This window comes from Cervus elaphus, chromosome 1 (genome assembly GCF_910594005.1).
Source record: "Cervus elaphus chromosome 1, mCerEla1.1, whole genome shotgun sequence".
Taxonomy (NCBI): domain Eukaryota; kingdom Metazoa; phylum Chordata; class Mammalia; order Artiodactyla; family Cervidae; genus Cervus; species Cervus elaphus.
The window spans coordinates 94,176,610-94,196,144 of NC_057815.1; the positions used below are offsets into that span (position 1 = coordinate 94,176,610).

Genomic DNA, 19,535 nt, shown 5'->3' on the forward strand with positions numbered 1-19,535 from the left:
GGAAATGAAAAATAAGGAAATAGAAAGTAGAGAGCTATGTCAAAAAAGAAAGAGCTGCCTTGAATACCACTAGATTCCAGTCCCAGGCTGAGATTATGTTTACTTAGAATGAACACAAGTTGAAATAGAGTGAAAAAAAATGCTGAGAAGGAAAAGAAATTAGTAAGAAGGTCATGAGTGACATAGTAATATTTATTTTTCATTTTCCTGTTATCCAATATAAATACACAGATCTCTCATCTCATGGAGCAAATTATGAGAAGAAACATCACTTCAGTGACTGAGTTCATTCTCCTTGGACTGACCAATTGCCTGGAATTGCAGATTCTCTTCTTTGTGCTGTTTTTGGCCATTTACATAGCCACGGTGGCAGGGAATTTGGGCATGATTGTCCTCATCCAGATTAATGCCCAGCTCCACACCCCCATGTACTTTTTCCTGAGCCATTTATCCTTTGTAGATCTGTGCTTCTCGTCCAGTGTGACTCCCAACATGCTAGCAATTTTCTTATCAGAGAAGAAAACCATTACTTATTCTGCTTGTCTGGTGCAGTGTTATTTGTTTATTGCCTTGGTCCATGTGGAGATCTATATCCTGGCTGTCATGGCCTTTGATCAGTACATGGCCATTTGCAATCCCCTGCTTTATAGCAGCAGAATGTCCAAGAGTGTGTGCGCATCCCTCATCACGGTACCTTATGCATATGGAGCGCTCACTGGGCTGATGGAGACCATGTGGACCTACAACCTAGTCTTCTGTGCCCTAATGACATTAATCACTTCTACTGTGCTGACCCACCGCTGATTAAGCTGGCTTGTTCTGACACCTACAACAAAGAACTGTCCATGTTTGTTGTGGCTGGATGTAACCTTTCCTTTTCTCTTCTCATCATGCTGATTTCTTACCTCTATATTTTTCCTGCTATCCTGAGGATTCGATCCACAGAAGGCAGGCGCAAAGCTTTCTCTACCTGTGGCTCCCATCTGACAGCTGTCACCATCTTCTACACAACTCTTTTCTTCATGCATCTTAGACCCCCTTCAGAGGAGTCCGTGCAGCAGGGGAAAATGGTGGCTGTGTGTTACACCACAGTGATCCCCATGTTGAACCCCGTGATCTACAGTCTGAGGAACAAGGATGTGAAAGAAGCTTTGATGAAAGAACTGTTCAGCGGGAAACTGCTTTCTAAGTAAACAGAGTGCTAATTTTATTATTTTTATTTTCTATATCCAATGACTTTTCTTAGTCCAGTAATAATTTGTCCAAATGTATATCTTTTTCTTGGGGGACATTTCCACGAAGGAAGTTGGACTAAAAAGAAATCTGAGAACCCATGTCATTGGACAGGGATTTTGAATCCTTCAACAAAGCTTTGCTTACCCCGATCCAAATGTAAAGACCTTTTTGTGGTTAGTTGCTAAATTGTGTCCAGCTCTGCAACCCCAAGGACAGCAAGCTGCCAGGCTCCTCTGCCATTTCCAGGCAAGGATACTGGAGTGGGTTGCCATTTCTTTCTGCCAAAGAACTGTATAGAGAAGGATAAATATCAGTGGAAAATCCAGTTTACACCTTGGAGAATAAAACCATTAACACTTCCTTTTTTGGAAGAAATGAGTCACATAGCTTTAGACTGTCTCTTATTGGGGAAAAATTGCTTTATTTTTTTTTTCTTCCTCTTTTATTGAGATATAATTGACATACAGAACTGTATAAGTTTAAGGTGAACAGCATAATTTGATTTACATATTTCATGAAATTATCACAATAAGTTTAGTGAAAATCCATCATCTCATACAGATGGATTAAACAGAAGATGTAAACATATTTAAAAAGAAAAAATTAAATAGAAAAAAAAATTGTTTTCTTGTGACGAGAACTCTTAGGATTTACTCTCTTAATAACTTTGATATATACAGCAATGTTGATTATATTTATCATGTTGTACATTGCACCCTTAGCAATTGTTAATATTTATCTTATAACTGAAAGTTTGTTCCTTTTGACTACCTTCATCCAACTTCCCCTCTCTCCATCTCTCACCTCTGGCAATGGTAAGTCTGATCTCTTTCTATTAATTGGTTTTATTTAACCTTAAAATTCACCTTACCTATTTTGAAAAATAAATCAGTACTAAACTTCCAGTCGCCTCTCTTGACTCATAAAAATTTACATAAAGTATGTTTTAAAATTTTTTATTTCTTTACATCAATTGTCTGTAGATGACAAGATGCTTCTCAGAACACTGTAGTTGAATGTATATTTAGAAAACCCCAATGTTCATCACAGCACTGTTTATAATTGCCAGGACATGGAAGCAACCTAGATGCCCATCAGCAGATGAATGGATAAGGAATTTATGGTACATATACACAATGGAATATTACTCAGCCATTATAAAGAATTCATTTGAATCAGTTCAAATGAGATAGATGAAACTGGAGCCCATTATACAGAGTGAAGTAAGCCAGAAAGATAAAGACCAATACAGTATACTAACACATATATATGGAATTTAAAAAGATGGTAATGATAACCCAATATGCAAAACAGAAAAAGAGACACAGATGTATAGAACAGACTTTTGGACTCTGTGGGAGAAGGCGAGGGTGGGATGTTCTGAGAGAACAGCATTGAAACAAGAATACTATCAAGGGTGAAACAGATCACCAGCCCAGGTTGGATGCATGAGACAAGTGCTCGGGGCTGGTGCACTGGGAAGACCCAGAGGGATGGGGTGGGGAGGGAGGCAGGAGGGGGGATCGGGATAGGGAATACACGTAAATCCATGGCTGATTCTTGTCAATGTATGGCAAAAACCACTACAATATTGAAAAATTGCTTTAAAATGTAATTAGTGCATTGTAAAAAACTTATTTCAACTCAGCTTTATTAAGTATGCCTTCCTTAGCACTGAAAGCCAGCACTTGAACCATCAAAGAGGGGAAAATTTCCCCCCATTTCCCTTGATTTTTTCTTTTTTTCTGGTCACATAAGTAAACTGACACAAGACAGAGGGAAAAAATTAATTCATACGCACTGAGGTCTCAAAGAAATGAGACGCCCAAAGTAACCAAAGCAAACTGTTTCTATATCAGTTTTAGACACAGACCTAATTATTTGTGTAAATTTAACAAAACAAAGGGACTTTTGCTCAGGGTAATGAACTAATCAAAAATAATAGTTTTTAAATGCAGCTTTCTTACTCTTGAATTCTCTACCCCTGTTGATAAGGACACTTTCTCTCCTCATGGTGTAAGGAGGATATTTTCACATGGGATATTTCCTTCCTATTTTTGAGGAGAAAAGGAGGTTCAGACTTTTTTTTAACATATATTTTTTCATTACCTATTTTGCCAGTAACCTTGATTCAAAATAATCAATATATCCTGTGATATATCTTGGGATGAACTTCTCTAAGCCCATAAGTCTCATCCCTTTTTATTTACCTGTCAACGTTGTTCTTTTGTCGATTTGCAGGTCTAGGTTTACAGTGGTTTCATGAGCTGTCAAATTACAAGCCAAAAAGTGAATTTAAAGGGATCCTAGTTTAGAAGAAGCTTCATGGGACTGAAACAAACAAACACAAATGCAGGACAGAACGATCAAATATCAATCAGTTCAGTTCAGTCGCTCAGTCGTGTCCGACTCTTTGTGACCCCATGAATTGCAGCACACCAGGCCTCCCCGTCCATCACCAACTCCCGGAGTTTACTCAAACTCATGTCCATCGAGTCGGTGATGCCATCCAGCCATCTCATCCTCTGTCGTCCCCTTCTCCTCCTGCCCCCAATCCCTCCCAGCATCAGGGTCTTTTCCAGTGAGTCAACTCTTCGCATCAGGTGGCCAAAGTATTGGAGTTTCAGCTTCAGCATCAGTCCTTCAATGAACACCCAGGACTGACCTCATTTAGGATGGACGGGTTGGATCTCCTTGCAGTCCAAGGGACTCTCAGGAATCTTCTCCAACACCACAGTTCAAAAGCATCAATTTTTCAGAGCTCAGCTTTCTTCACAGTCCAACTCTCACATCCATACATGACCAGTGGAAAAACCATAGCCTTGACTAGATGGATGTTTGTTGGCAAAGTAATGTCTTTGCTTTTTAATATGCTATCTAGGTTGGTCATAACTTTCCTTCCAAGGAGTAAGTGTCTTTTAATTTCATGGCTGCAGTTACCATCTGCAGTGATTTTGGAACCAAAAAAAAAAAAATAAAGTCTGACACTGCGTCCACTGTTCCCCCATCTATTTCTCATGAAGTCAACTATCAAACTTAAAAGACCTTCCACAGATAAAGTCCTTGTTCATGCAAATTTGCAAGAAAATACAGGTGAATACTCTCAACATCACATATTAGAGTTACATGATGCAAATTATAAAAAAAAATAAAAAAATAAAAAAACAACAGTTAAAAGAAATAAAGGTTAGTATTGAAACTACAGGCCTATAAAGATTAAAAGGAATGACTAGAACTTGCAAAGAAACTATCTAGAAGAGTACAAGGAAAATAAGCTTCTGAGAATGAGAACTAACTTGTGACTAAACATGCATAAAATCAGGCTATATAGGGCAAAAGTATATAATTTGTGGGTTCAAAAGATAGAATTGACTTATTGCTAAACAAATTATAAAGAGGGAGGAAGAAATGATAGCTAAAAGGATTTTTAATCAGCAATTTTAAGGCGAAAAAAAAACACATTGGGTAACTTCAAGGTTAATTAAGTTTAGTGCAGTTGTTAAAATACCAATGTTATTAGTAAAACACCAAAAATAGAGTCTATTTTGCAAGTAATTAGAAGATTAATAAATAAAAAATATATAGTGTTAACTATTTACCAAATAATAATCAACAGGTATTTTACATTTTTTCCAGATATTTATAGATAAGCTGTCAATAGTCATTGGAACAGCTGAGACAGGTGATGTTATTGTTTCAGTTTTTTACTTTGGAAAACCTGAAACAGTGCCATGAAGTGACTTGCCTGATTACAAAGGGAGTGAGTGGTAGAACTGGGAAACGTGTTACTTGACTCTAATTCATTACAGTGCATTAGACTATTCCTCAGTTAATCCACAACTGCATGAAAAAATGAATGACAGGTTATGAACAGGTAGGTTCTGAACAAAAATTTTCAAAGAATGAAGTAACATGTCACATGTGTTCAACTTCAGGAGTGATTAGGGAAATGCAAATTATTAAGTTAGTTGTATCTATACATATAACCCAGCATAGAAAAAATTGTAATAACACACCTTATAAGATTAAATACTGGTGAAACTATGAAACAACAGAAGTCACAAGGGCTTGCCTTTAGCCTCATGAAATGGATCTGTGCTCCTCTAGTAAATCTAGGAGAACCACCTTGCCTTCTATCATGTGAGGACACTGCAAAAAGACTGCCACCTATGATCCAGGAAGCAGGCTCTCATCAGAACCCAACTTGAACTTAGACATCCTGCTTCCAGTCAATGAGGAATAAATTTCATTTGTTTACAAGACACTTTTTTATGGTATTTTTTTTTTTATTAAACCATCCAAACAAACTAAAGCAATCACCTGCATAATGTCCAGATATCAACATAGTGTTCCACAAAATATTTTGCATAGAAGCCAATGTATTCTTTGATTCCAGTTATGTGAAATTCAGAAACAGACACATTAGTTATAGCATTAAAAGTGAGAATATAGTTAACTTGAAGGATAGTGAGTGCAAAAAGAGGTGAGGAGCATGTCTCATGTAGGGTTAATCTCTTTGATTCAGATGTTTGATCTTACAGGTATATTTATTTTGTAAAAAATCCACTAACCTGTCCAGCTTTGTTTTGTGTACATTTTCTATGTGTGTATTAAACTTTGTTATAAAAGTTACTTAAAAACTATTAAAAATAAAGCTAGTATCCTAAGAAGGAAAGCTTCATCCCATTATCAAAACATTCTGTCTGTCTATAGAACACAGGGTATATTAATTTGCTGGTGCTGCCATTAACAAAGCATGACAGACTAGATGCTGAGACAAGAGAGATTGATTTCCTTCCAGTTTGGAGGCTGAAAATTCAAGGTCAAAGTGTCAGCAAGGATAGTTATTTCTGAAGCTTCTGTCTGGCTTGTAGATGGCTGTCATTCCCCTGGCTCAGTATTCAGTTTTTCCTCTGAGCATTTCCATGACCTGATCTCCTGTCATCTTGAGTTGGGACCCACTCATATGAACTCATGACACTTTAATTTCGTCTTTGAATACTCTATCTCCAAATTCACTCCTATGCTTAGGTACTGGGGATCAAGACTTCAATATATGGGTTTTAAAGAGACATGATACATCCCATAACACAAAGTGAGGTGGCTATAAACTGTGACACAAAGCCATGTGAATGGTGTGGAGGAAATTCAGCTAATATATAGAAAACAGAAGGTATGACAATCCATGGATAGACATTAATGTCATGGTGTGGACTTCCCAATGACTGAAGAAAAATATTGAGACTGACCATAAGGAAGAGAAACACTAGACAGTGGCGTGAGACCTTTTGATGGTATTTCAAGGGGCTCTGAGGAGCTCCAGTCCTATATGCCTCAGCACAGAACAAATTCAATTAGAAGCAAAATGATAGATAAGGTGTGATTTATTAGAATAAGACATGTGAGAATTAAAAACAGGCAGATGATATGGCTCTGTGTCCTGAGAACTTAGTAGGTTGCAGTTTTATAATGCAAAGAAAAGTGGGGATGGGGAAAAGGCCACTTTCTTACTCATTGGTAAGTAGATATTATCTTTATCTTTCCAACTTCAGTTCCTCTTCCAATTTGGGCAGGGATATTTTCTTGTCCCTACTTGGTCAAGCTGGAACAGTTATGGCACTAAGGAAAATGTATGTTAAGTCTCAGTACAATGAGGGTACATTTCACTTTGAAATGCAACTTTTCCATGAATTGTTATTTTTTAGTGTGTGTGCAGAGCATGTCCTAGGTGTCATTAACTTACTGAGCTCCCTGGGTAGGATGTGGTTTCATGCCATCATTGTTTGATTATTTGGGGGCATATCTCATGATTATGCTGAACAACTTGTTGCTAAGCAAGTCTGCTTGGTTTTATGGTTAAGAAAACCTGTTTTCAAGTTTAATTAGGTCCCATTTATTTATATTTGCTTTTATTTCCAATATTCTGGGAGGTGGGTCATAGAAGATCCTGCTGTGATTTATGTCAGAGAATGTTTTGCCTATGTTTTCCTCTAGGAGTTTTATAATTTCTGGTCTTACATTTAGATCTTTAATCCATTTTGAGTTTATTTTTGTGTATGGTGTTAGAAAGTGTTCTAGTTTCATTCTTTTACAATTGGTTGACCAGTTTTCCCAGCACCACTTGTTAAAGAGATAATATTTTCTCCATTATATATTCTTGCCTCCTTTGTCAAAGATAAGGTGTCCATGGGTGCATGGATTTATCTCTGGGCTTTCTATTTTGTTCCATTGATCTATATGTCTGTCTTTGTGCCAGTACCAACTGTCTTGATGACTGTAGCTTTGTAGTATAGCCTGAAGTCAGGCAGGTTGATTCTTCCAGTTCCATTCTTCTTTATCAAGATTGCTTTGGCTATCAGAATGGGAGAAAATAATAGCAAATGAAGCAACTGACTAAGAATTAATCTCAAAAATATAGAAGCAGCTCCTGCAACTCAATTCCAGAAAAATAAATGACCCAATCAAAAAAATGGGTCAAATGTGTGTTTGCACATGTATGTGCATGTGTATGTTTCAGAGTATTCAACTTGATCAATACTTTCTAGGAATTTTGTTTAGGAATTTACCTCAGGGTCAAACTAGTTTTCACATAAAATATTCAACATTAATAACATATAATATTGTATGCTATTTTTCTCCTATTTATATGTGTAACTCTAAACTGCCTAACTTACCAACAACAGAACTAATTTTTCTATTTAGCTGTATTCTTGCCCTAGATTATAAAACTTAATCAATTTGAAAGCCAGACAATTTCAGAGGTTATTATGCAGCCAGTGCAATTTTAATTACTATGAAAAACTATTTAATCATTCACACAAAAGTTATTACATTACACACATATTTAAAATATTTATAATTAATTTATATAGTTTGCAATTTAGTTTTTGCATGCAGTCTGAAGCGATACCAGCACTAATTCTCATAAGACATTCCATTAGTAAATTAATAATCTCTCTATCCTTAATCATATTAAAATGCCAATAATAATATACATAAACTTGTTTATAATTATTTTGGCCTACTTCTCAGCATTTTAACCTGCATTTGAATTAATTAATTCACTTATTTGTCCAATGAATATTAGCTGAGTGCCTGTTATGTTTGAGGCTCTGTTTTAGTTATTTGCTATCAATGAACAAAACAGCAAAAGAAATCCTTGATCTCATGGGACTTATATTCCAGTTGTGTGAAACAAGCATAAACCATCAGGAAAATATGTAAATAAATTGTAGAGTATATTAGTGATGTTATGGAAAAATCTGGATAAAAATCATCTTGTAAGATAAAGGAGCAAAGGGGTACCTCTGGCTCAGATATGAGAATGAAGGTTGATTTCATTGAGAAGACGATAATTGAACAAAAATCTCATGAAACTGGTTTAGAGATGAGCCATGGAGGTGCTTACAGAGCAGTGTTTTAGACAGATGGAGTAACTAAGGAAAAGGCAGATGCAAGCATTCAAGGAAAGTTTTAAGAACAAATGGAAGCCAGTGTGGCTGCAGCCTAGGGCAGTGAGAAAATAAATGGAATATGAGATCATAGGCAGATAAGGGACTAGAGGCCAAGATCCTGTGAGCCACTGGAAGACGTTTACCCTGAGAAAAACGAGAAGCTCTGAAAAGTTTCCAAGTTAAGAAACAATTTGAAATGACTTGCTTTTAAAGACCCACTTTGGTTTTCAGTTTAGAATGGAGTGCAATTCAGAGTCTGTGATTTAGGCGAGAGAGATGGTTGCTAGAATATAGGAGTAAAGGTCGTGAAAGGCCCGCAGATTCTGGAAATACTTTTCCTGGCTTGATATGCAAAGCAAAATATGTTATTAGATCCCAGAATACTTTCAAAATAACTTGAATTTTGAGGAAAAATAAATTTTGCAAATCTATTACAAAACAAAAACCCAGCGATCAACTTTTCCTCTAGAGATATACTTTCCCCAGGGTTATTTCTAGAAGAAGATTCTTAACTGATTTTTTTTTTAAATAAGGCATTCATTTAAGGGAAACTTCTCTTGTGGATTCCCAGTGTCTTTTCTGCCTGGTATCATCTCATCTCTTACACAACATTCACTTTCCCGTTCTGCATCCTTCCTGGGAATACTTTGCTCTATTTAGAGGTTGGTATACAAACACATCTATCTGGAGCTGGTGGATGAAGCCTTCATCATATATTTCATTTTATTGTATTCTTCATTAATTAACATCAATTATTCCATTTATATTATCCATGTATGGAGGTGTATATTTGTCAGAGAGAGAGAGACAGAAATTTTTATACTGAGATTTGAATATTTGATTATTAAAAGCTATTAATAAAGCTACAGTTTCCACAAGTGCATTCAGTAATAATTGCACCTTCTTATTTATTATTGGAGGAGGAAATGGCAACTTACTCCAGTATTCTTGCCTGAAGAATCCCATGGATAGAAGAATCTGGTGGGCTGCCGTCCATGGGTTGCAAGAGAGTCGAATATGTCTTTTCATACTCTCAAACAATGAAGCTAATACTGTTAATACTTGTCACATAATATTAAGACATAGAGAAATGAAAAACCAAACAAACTAAGAAGAAAGCCTGCCTAAGTTCATAAATAAGTCGTGGAGCCAGAATTCAAACACTTTACAATAGAAACAGAATTCTCTAACTGGAATACTTACTGTTTCCTCTTTTCTGGCCCTGGTTGGGGGGGGGGGGGAATAATCTACAATTACTGGTAACTTGATATGAAAGACAGAGTGATACAATATGGGGAGCTTGTGTGTATATTTTTGTCTGAAGAAGATGGTGAATAAAACTGTCTGTCTCCAAATCCTTCTCTTTTTTCCAGTCTCCATAATTCCTAACATCAGACCTGACTATTCCATTTGCCCTGTGAGTTCATCAGAGCTCTCAATTACCTGTTAAACCACCACACAGGTTTTCATGTATTTTGCCTTTGTGAAGTACTAACAACACTGGTCTTTTATACCATCCCTCTGGATCGTCCTTGGTACAGTTAGATGCAGTGAGATCTGACTTTCCAGATAAAAATTCCTCTTCTGCTAATATTTTAGAAATAAGTGGACACTACTGGCACATTCTGTTGACTCAATATCAATATGTTCTATTGACATATTTGTAATCTGTTTCCATGTTCAGAATCTCTCCTTCATCTTTATATTGTCTCTATCATTTATGATGATGTCTAAAACATATCTTTCATCAATTTCCCAATCTTTAAAAATTCCCCCCCCCTTTTTTTTTTTTTTTTTTGTTTAGGACATTCATCTTTTTCAAAAGCTAGCATACTATTTTTAAAACTTTTTTTAAGTTGCATTGTTTGGGTGGTTTACAAGTAGTTCTGTGTTCCATTTTTCTTGTTCTGGTTCCCTTGGATTGAGCAGGTTCACAAACAGCTCAAAATGATACTGTGGCACATTTAGGAGAAATACGGCTCTCCTTTGTATCTCAGAAAGATCCCTTCTAGAACACCACCTTCCACAACATCCCCCCAGGATCCCCAAATCTGCAGAAGCTTAAGTCTCTTGTATACAATGGTGTAATGATTGCATAAAATCTATGCACATCCTTTCATACACTTAAAGTCATCTCTATCGCTCTCTCTTTTCTCTTATTTAAAGCTAAGTAAATGCTAGCTAGACTAAGTGTAGTAGAATTCTTTCCCAAACAGTTTTGCATAGCTTATGAGGTAAGTTGCATAATTGTAAGAATTTGGATAAGACACAAAGATTTCTTATTATTTGATGAATAAACAGTTGTGGATTTTCTTCCATAATTCTTATTATCAGAATGCAAGGCACTAGTATTTTCTCAGGAAAATATTTTGTGAAGTACTGTAGTGGACAGGTTCATATGATACAATCTCTATTTGAAAATAAATTTGTAACTATCCAAGAAGCTTCCCTAGACTCCACTGGATCTCCAAAGAAGAGTCAGTCATTCCCTGCTTTCTCCTCCGAGTATAAAACCGTAGGAATACATCATGATTTTATAAGGTTTAATTACATTACTGCTACTCTCACTAGTGACACTGATCTCCTGGTCTTATCTTTGAATCTGCAGAACATAAGAGTGGAGGGTATCTAAGATTATAATTACATGCTAGGTTTGTCAGAGTCTTTATCCAGGGAATACACACAATATATGAAAGTGTGTAAGTGATTTAACCCTTTATTTCAAAGATTACTGTGAACAGTTTGTCCCTCTTTAAATGAGGTCAAGTATGAGGTTAGATTAAAAATAAATTTTATCTGATATTCAGGGCTGACAATTTATTGGATTAAATGGTTTTGCCCTAATAATAATGGAAGTGAAAGTGAAGCTTCTCAGTCGTGTCTGACTCTTTGTGACCCCATGGACTATAGCCAGGCTCCTTCATCCATGGAATTTTCCAGGCAAGAGTACTAGAGTAGGTTTCCATTTCCTTCTCCAGGGGTTCTTCCTGACCCAGGGATTGAACCCACGTCTCCCGCATTGCAGGCAGACACTTTACCGTCTGAACTACCAGGGAAGCCCGTAATCCTAGAGAACATGCTTATATTAAAAAGGAGGAAAAGTATTATTTTTGAGTTACATTAAAAAGAGAAATCTAACCCTCTATAAATATCTTAAAATGAATATTTACCAAAATGCCAGTTGGAAGCAAGGGATATTTAAGAAATAGTCTTGGGCTTCCCTCGTGGCTAAGTGGTAAAGAATCCACCTGCTGATGCAGGAGACTCCAGTTCAGCCCTGGGTTGTGAAGATCCCCTCGAGGAGGAAATGGCAAGCTACTCCAGTATTTTTGGTTGGAAAATCCCATGGATAGAAGAGTCTGGAGGGCTATAGTCCCTGGAGTCATAGAGTTGGACACAACTGAATACACACACACACACATTTGGACAATTATAATTTTTAGGAATAGCATGTTTCAATCACATTTTGTACAACTCTTATGTAAGTGGGTTAGTATATTATATTTATCAATGTAAATATAAATACCTTCAGGGAGCTTATTAAACAGCAGATACTCAGAAACAAATTGCTGAAAAAGAGTGTCAAAATGAAGTCATAGATATTTAGTTAAAAAAAATAAAAGGGAGCATGAATAAAATATACATTGATAATGATCAACATTTGATTTTAAATTTATTTCCTCTTAGTTATCAGAGAAGTTTCTATCGAATATTAACTTAGAGCAGAGAAAATGCTCAACTTCACAGATGTGACAGAGTTTATTCTTTTGGGACTAACCAGTCGTCGGGAATGGCAAGTTCTCTTCTTTGTCATTTTCCTGCTGGTCTACGTGGTCACCGTGGTGGGTAATATCGGCATGATCCTGTTAATTAAGGTCAGTCCACAACTCAGCAGCCCCATGTACTTTTTTCTGAGTCATTTGTCATTTGTTGATGTGTGGTTTTCCTCCAATGTCACTCCTAAAATGCTGGAAAACCTGTTATCCAAGACAAAAATGATTTCTTACCCTGGCTGTTTGGTACAGTGTTTCTTCTTCATTGCTCTTGTCCATGTAGAGATATTTATTCTTGTTGCGATGGCCTTTGACAGATGCATGGCCACTGGAAGCCCTTTGCTCTATGGCAGCAAAATGTCAAGGATTGTCTGCATCCGACTGATTTCCTTCCCTTACGTGTATGGTTTTCTGATTAGTCTGGCAGCAACATTATGGACCTATGGTTTGTACTTCTGTGGGAAGATTGAGATCAACCACTTCTACTGTGCAGACTCACCTCTCATCAAAATGGCCTGTGCTGGAAACTTTGTAAAAGAATATACAACGATCATACTCGTCGGCATTAATTTCACATATTCCCTGACTATAGCTATCGCATCCTATCTCTTCATCCTCATTGCCATTCTCCAGATGAACTCGGCGGAAGGGAGGCGCAAGGCCTTTCCACCTGTGGGTCCCATCTGACCGTCGTCATATTCTATGGAACCCTCATTTTCATGTATCTCAGACGTCCCACAGAGGAGTCTGTGGAGCAGGGGAAGGTGGTGGCCGTGTTTTACACCACGGTGATCCCCATGTTGAACCCCATGATCTACAGTCTGAGGAACAAGGATGTGAAAGAGGCCTTGAACAAAGTGATCAGCAAAACATTTTTAATAAAGTAAAGTTGTGTTACTTTTGTTCTCTGCATTTCATCCATATTTGTTTGTCAAAAGATTACTTCTTAGTATAGTACAAAGCTTTAGAGAATTCACAAAAAGTAAGAACTTTACCCTTTATGAAAAGAAAGAAAAAATTAAAATTCAGAGGGAAAAAGTGAATTTTCTCTCTTATTGATACAAGTAGTCAAGCTTAGCTAAAATTAATAGAGATTAATTTCTACATTAATTATCTACATTAATAGAGAAGATTATTTCAGCCCAAGTTCACAGGTATGTGTGTTGACATTGTTTATATCCTTTGTTAGAATAAAAAGATTTTGTTTTTCTTATTAAAAAATGTAGTGATGAATTTAGGAAATACTTATCTATTTATTTATCTAGATTATAATCTGAGGTAGAAGAAATAACAACATATTTCATTCAGTTCTCTAATGTAAGGTCATAACGATGGTGGTCTTGCTAATGGTTTTTATTTTCCTGAGGGGAAAGGAGAAGCACATGTGCGCTCATTTCCGCTCACTCGCACGTGCATCATGGGCAACATTTCAAAGCTCTTTGCACAGAAAAAACTGGGAATTTTGTTCAAATTATAATAACATCACTGGGTAGTTGAGAAACTTAAGCCTGATATTTAACGTCTTTTTCAATGTGAAAGGTGGATCTGTTCGGAGGCCTTTGTTTTGAAAATAAAAAGACTATGATATGTAATTATTGTCCAGGACTTTTGTATTTAAGAGACACAACAGCATAAGTGCCTCTCTTCTACTGATTCTAATAGCTGCTATGTTTCAACTCCAAGGTCAACAGGATCTAGACTGTGCACGTGTCATGTACCCCCGCCAAAGTTCCGTCATTCTAACTGAGAAATAGATAGAATTAGTGAATGTGTCATTTTGCAAGTACAAAGCTTCAGATTTCTCCTCACAAATTAAATTAATATTCATGTAGATTATTGTGCACATTTTTGACCTAAGTATGATATTAAATATTAATTTCTTTTTACTTGAAAGAGGGAATATTTGGGTGGTCTATTTTTTGTTAGCAATAACACATCCTGACTTAATAGTGTAAACATAGTTTGGCTTCTCTCTTCTGGCTCATTTCATCTAATACAATGATGAGGACATCTGTAATGTTTCTATGTCTTCTGATATAAGCAAACAAATAAACAAACAAATAATCTGATATCTTGACACAGAAACATATAGCCACTGAAATGTCACTCACACATTTAAATCATGCATTTAAATCATCACAAAATTCATAATTTATCTACAGAGATGTAGATATAAAATGAGAATGATGTATAGAGAACAAATAATTCTCTTTGTCCAGTATTATTTTTTATTATTTTTATTGTTGAATGTACTGGATCTTCATTGCTGTGAGGCTTTGCTCTAGCTGTGGACAGTGGAGGGAATTTCTATTTGTGAAGGCTGACCTCTAGTTGCGGTTCATGGGCTTTTCATTGTGGTGGCTTCTCTTGTAGGCCAGCACAGATTCTAGGGTGTGTGGACTTCACTGGTTTCTGCACATGGGCTCACGAGTTGTGGCCCCCAGGCTCTAGAGCACAGGCTCAATAGTTGTAGCATTTGGGCTTAACTGCTCCGTGGCTGTTGGGATGCCATAAAAGCTTTAAAATTACATTTAAAAATTGATTAGTAATCAGCAACTAATTTGGAACACCAAGAGTTTTCCAATAAATGGTGAAATGGTCTTAGAGACAAAAGAAATTACTTTTAGCTCACCCAAATAGAAATATTAAGTAAGAGCTTAAATTCTTTAGGGAGGTTAAGTTTTGCATTACAGACACAATGATATTATTATAATTTAATCAAAATCCCCAATTTGTTTACATGCAAATAGCTTTGAAATGTTGCCCATGATGTATGTGTGAATGAATGGAAATGAGTTTACATGTGCTTCTGCTTTCCCCCGAGGAAAAGAAAAACTCACGTTGGACAAAGAGGACTTCCCTGCTGGCTCATTGTAAAGAATGCCAGTGCAGGAAACATGGGTTGATCCCTGATTCAGGAAGATCCCAGCAGCCACGGAGTAGTTAAGCCCAAATGCTACGGGATCAACCCATGTTTGTGCATCTTTACTGGGAATACTTCATTCTGAGGCTGGTATACAAATCCATCTATCTGGAAATGGAAGATAGAGGTTGCATCTTAGATTTTATTTTCTTTTATTCTTTATTAATTAATATTAGCTCCATATGTTACCCATGTATAGGTATGTATGAGCAGGAGTAACAGAGAGAGAGAGAGAGAAAGAGAATGAGATTTTCTTTAGAGATTTGATTATTGCAAACTATTAATGGAAGCAAAACTTTTCAGGAAAGTATTTAATAATAATTGTGCTTAGTATATTTGTTATGTAATAATGTGTAATATCTATTTTCATACAAATATATCATGAATTTAATACTATAACTATTGCAATATCATATTAAGATAAATAAATGAAAAGCAAAAGAAAATAATAATAAAATTTGTCCAAGTTCACAAAATAAGTCATGAAGCCAGAATTCAATAAAGTCTGACAATAAAACCAGAATTCTATAACTGCAATACTTAGGCTTTTCTCTTTTCTGATCTTGAGGGAAAAAGAATGTAGCTATTGGTAACTGAATTTAAAATGCATAGGGATACAATATGGGAAGTGTGTGTATATATTTTGGCCTGGAAATGGTGAGGAAAGTCCTACAAGTGCTTCTAATATCCCCAAACCGTTCAATTTTTTGAGACATCATACCCTGTATGACCGGAAATGACCACTTCACCTCTCCTGTAAGTTCGTAATTGCTATCTATTTCCTGGCTAAGCACCACTCAGGTTTTCATATATTTAGCTTTTGCAAATACTTACCTGCCTCCTGACAAACCTGTATGCAGGACAAGAAGCAACAGTTAGAAATGGACATGGAACAATGGACTTGTTCAAAATTGGGAAAGGAGTAGGTCAAGGCTGTATATTGTCACTCTCCTTATTAAACTTATATGCAGAGTACATCATGAGAAATGCCAAGCTGGATGAATCACAAGCTGGGATCAAGGTTGCAAGGAGAAATATGAACAACCTCAGATATGCAGAAGAAGCTATTATGATGGCAGAAGGTGAAGAGGAAGTAAAGAGCTTTTTAATGAGGGTGAAAGAGGAGAGTGAAAAAGCTGGCTTAAAATTCAACATTCAAAATACATCCAGGCCCATCACTTCATGGCAAGTAGATAGGGAAAAAGTGGAAGAAGTGACAGATTTAATTTTCTTGGGCTCCAAAATCACTGTGGATGGTGACTGCAGCCACACAATTAAAAGATGCATGCTCCAAAAAAAAAAAAAAAGACGCACGCTCCTTGGAAGAAAATCTCTGACAAACATAACAGCATATTGAAAAGCAGAGACATCACTTGGTCAGAAAAGGTCCGTATAGTCAAAGCTATATTTTTTCCAGTAGTCATGTATGGATGTGACAGTCGGACCATGAAGAAGGTTGAGGGTCGAAGAATTGATGCTTTTGAACTGTGGTGCTGGAGAAGGCTCTTGAGAGTCCCTCAGACTGCAAGGAGATCCAACCAGTCCATCCTAAAGGAAATCAGTCCTGAATATTCATTGGAAGGACTGATGCTGAAGCTGAAACTCCAATACTTTGGCCACCTGATACAAAGAGCTAACTCATTGGAAAAGACTCTGATGCTGGGAAATATTGACAGCAGGAGGAGAAGGGGAAGACAGAGGATGAGATGGTTGGATGGCATCACCGACTCGGTGGACATGAGTTTGGGTGAACTCCAGGAGTTGGTGATGGACAGGGAGGCCTGGCGTGCTGCGGTTCATGGGGTCACAAAGAATCAGACATGACTGAGCGACTGAACTGAACTGACTGAAAAGGAGTGAATGAAAAATATACAAATGAGACAATTTAGGGAATGGAGTGAGACAAAAACAGAGCATGCTGATAAACACAGAAATAAGAAGAGGCAGGATGTACACAGAATGGACAAAGATCTCTTTGAGGATGTGACTTTTCAGTTATGGGCAAGTAGCCAGCTATGTAAAATATTGAGGAAAAAGAGAATGAAAATACAAAAACTTAAAAGAGGAACTATTTTAAAAAGTGTATAAACTCTGTGATTGTATCATGGCTCTCTCCAACTAATAGCAACTCATAATTTGGAAGTTGATTAATCACTGTGAACTATTTTCCTACCCCTGAAATTATTCATATGGGAATTAAATACACCATAGAGAAAGTGAATTGGGCACATAACAGGCACTGATATTTCAGTTCTGGTCTGGGTTCACCTGTACCCTATATTTTCATGATCGTAGATCATCATTCTCTGATGACTCTCAGTCTAGCGTTACTTTTATTAGAACTCTATGAGGTTAACATCACTGTAATAGTTTAGCAAAAATAATTGTCTAATACTAGTAGTATATGAATGTAATTGTCTGCTTTAGAGTTAAGAAACTAATAAATATTGCAATAATTACCTATAAGGCCTATTAAAGGAAATAAATGTGATTATATAGTCTTACGTTAGACTTTGTGCAGTCTACATTGATTTTTATATTATTTGAACTAGAATATTGATAAACAGGACTCACAATTTTCAAGAATAAAATAAATCCATTCATTTATTTTAATTTTTCCTTAGGCAATGCAGACTGGGTCTAAGTGAAGGCAATGCCAAATTTCACAGATGTGACAGAACTTATTCTTCTGGGGCTGACCAGTCATCAGGAGCTTCATTTCTCTTTTTTGTGGTGTTTCTAGTAGTTTACATGATCACTCTGATAGGGAACATTGCTATGATTATTTTGATCGGCATCAGCCCCCAGCTTCAGAGCCCCATGTACTTTTTCCTGAGTCATTTGTCTTTTGTGGATGTGTGGTTCTGTTTCAATGTCACTCCGAAGATGCTGGAAAACTTACTATCAGAGACAAAACCCACTTCCTACGTGGGGTGTCTGGTGCAGTGTTACTTCTTCAGAGCCCTTGTCCACGTGGGAGTATATATCTTGGCTGTGATGGCCTTTGATCGCTACATGGCCATCTGCAACCCTCTGCTTTGCAGCAGCAAAACGTCCAGGACTGTCTGTGCTGGTCTCATCTCTGTGCCCTGCATCTATGGATTCTGTTAGCCTGATCTGCACTCTGTGGACGTATGGCCTGTACTTCTGTGGAAACATGAAATCAACCACTTCTGTTGTGCTGACCCTTCTCTTATCCTGAGGAGGGGTCCACATTAAAGAATACACCAATTTGTTATTGCTGGGATTGATTTCACATATTTCCCTCTCGGCGGTTCTCATTACCTATAACCTCATCATAGCGGCCGTGCTGCGCATGCGCTCTGCCGATGGCAGGAGGAAGGCTTTCTCCACGTGTGGGTCCCACCTGACAGATGTTACCAGGATTTACGGACTCTCATCTTCATCCGTCTCAGGAGGCCCGCTGAAGAGTCTGTGGAGCAGGGGCAGATGGTGGCTGTGTTTTACACCACAGTGACGCCCATGCTGAATCCCATGATCCACAGTTTGAGGAACAAAGACGTGAAAGAGGCGGTCAACAAAGCAATCCTCAAGACAACCTCGAGGCAGTGAACCCGCAGTACATAATTCCGTGTATGCCACTTCCTGTTACAAATATCCAGGCATATAAATTTCCTGTTTAAAATAGACTGTGTACAGGCAACACTTAAATATACTAAGAGGTCAAGTCTAACACAGCGATGGTTTACCCCATGAATGGACTCTCAGGACTAAGCCTCCTTTATCTACATGTGCAAACATACTAACACTGACCTATTACTGTTAGTCACAGTGAATGTAAATTTGTGCTAAGTGTAGTTAGCAGATAACTGATAAATACATTTGGATAAGCACATGTTAATTTGGAGGTATCTTTGTAGAGCTGAATATGATTTCTTAGGATATTTTCTATATATAATTGCCTTTCACTTGTTTTATAAGTAATATATAATTTCATGAGAAAAAAATAAGACTTCATCACTTTTCTATGAATATAAAAGTTGATGGATCCTCATTTACCAAAAAAAGCTTTCAATAACATTCATACATGCATGGACTTTTGAAAACAAAAATGTATTCAGAATCTTCAACTAGTGTCGTGAATCAATCAGAAGGTTAATTCTCAGTATGTATTGCTCTATAATTAAC

At 36.9% G+C, this 19,535-nt stretch overlaps 2 protein-coding genes and 1 pseudogene across 2 annotated transcripts; all 3 read left to right on the forward strand.

Annotated features, from left to right (window-relative positions):
* The first annotated feature begins 255 nt into the window (after positions 1–255).
* On the forward strand, positions 256–1,193 carry LOC122700285 (olfactory receptor 5M8-like). The gene is given in 2 exon segments (XM_043913044.1): positions 256–760; positions 763–1,193. Coding segments are annotated over 2 exon segments (936 nt in total).
* An 11,228-nt stretch (positions 1,194–12,421) lies between these two features.
* Positions 12,422–13,350, forward strand: LOC122700348 (olfactory receptor 5M3-like). The gene is given in 2 exon segments (XM_043913184.1): positions 12,422–13,127; positions 13,130–13,350. Coding segments are annotated over 2 exon segments (927 nt in total).
* Positions 13,351–18,039: 4,689 nt separating this feature from the next.
* Positions 18,040–18,959, forward strand: LOC122700420 (annotated as a pseudogene).
* Positions 18,960–19,535: the final 576 nt, after the last annotated feature.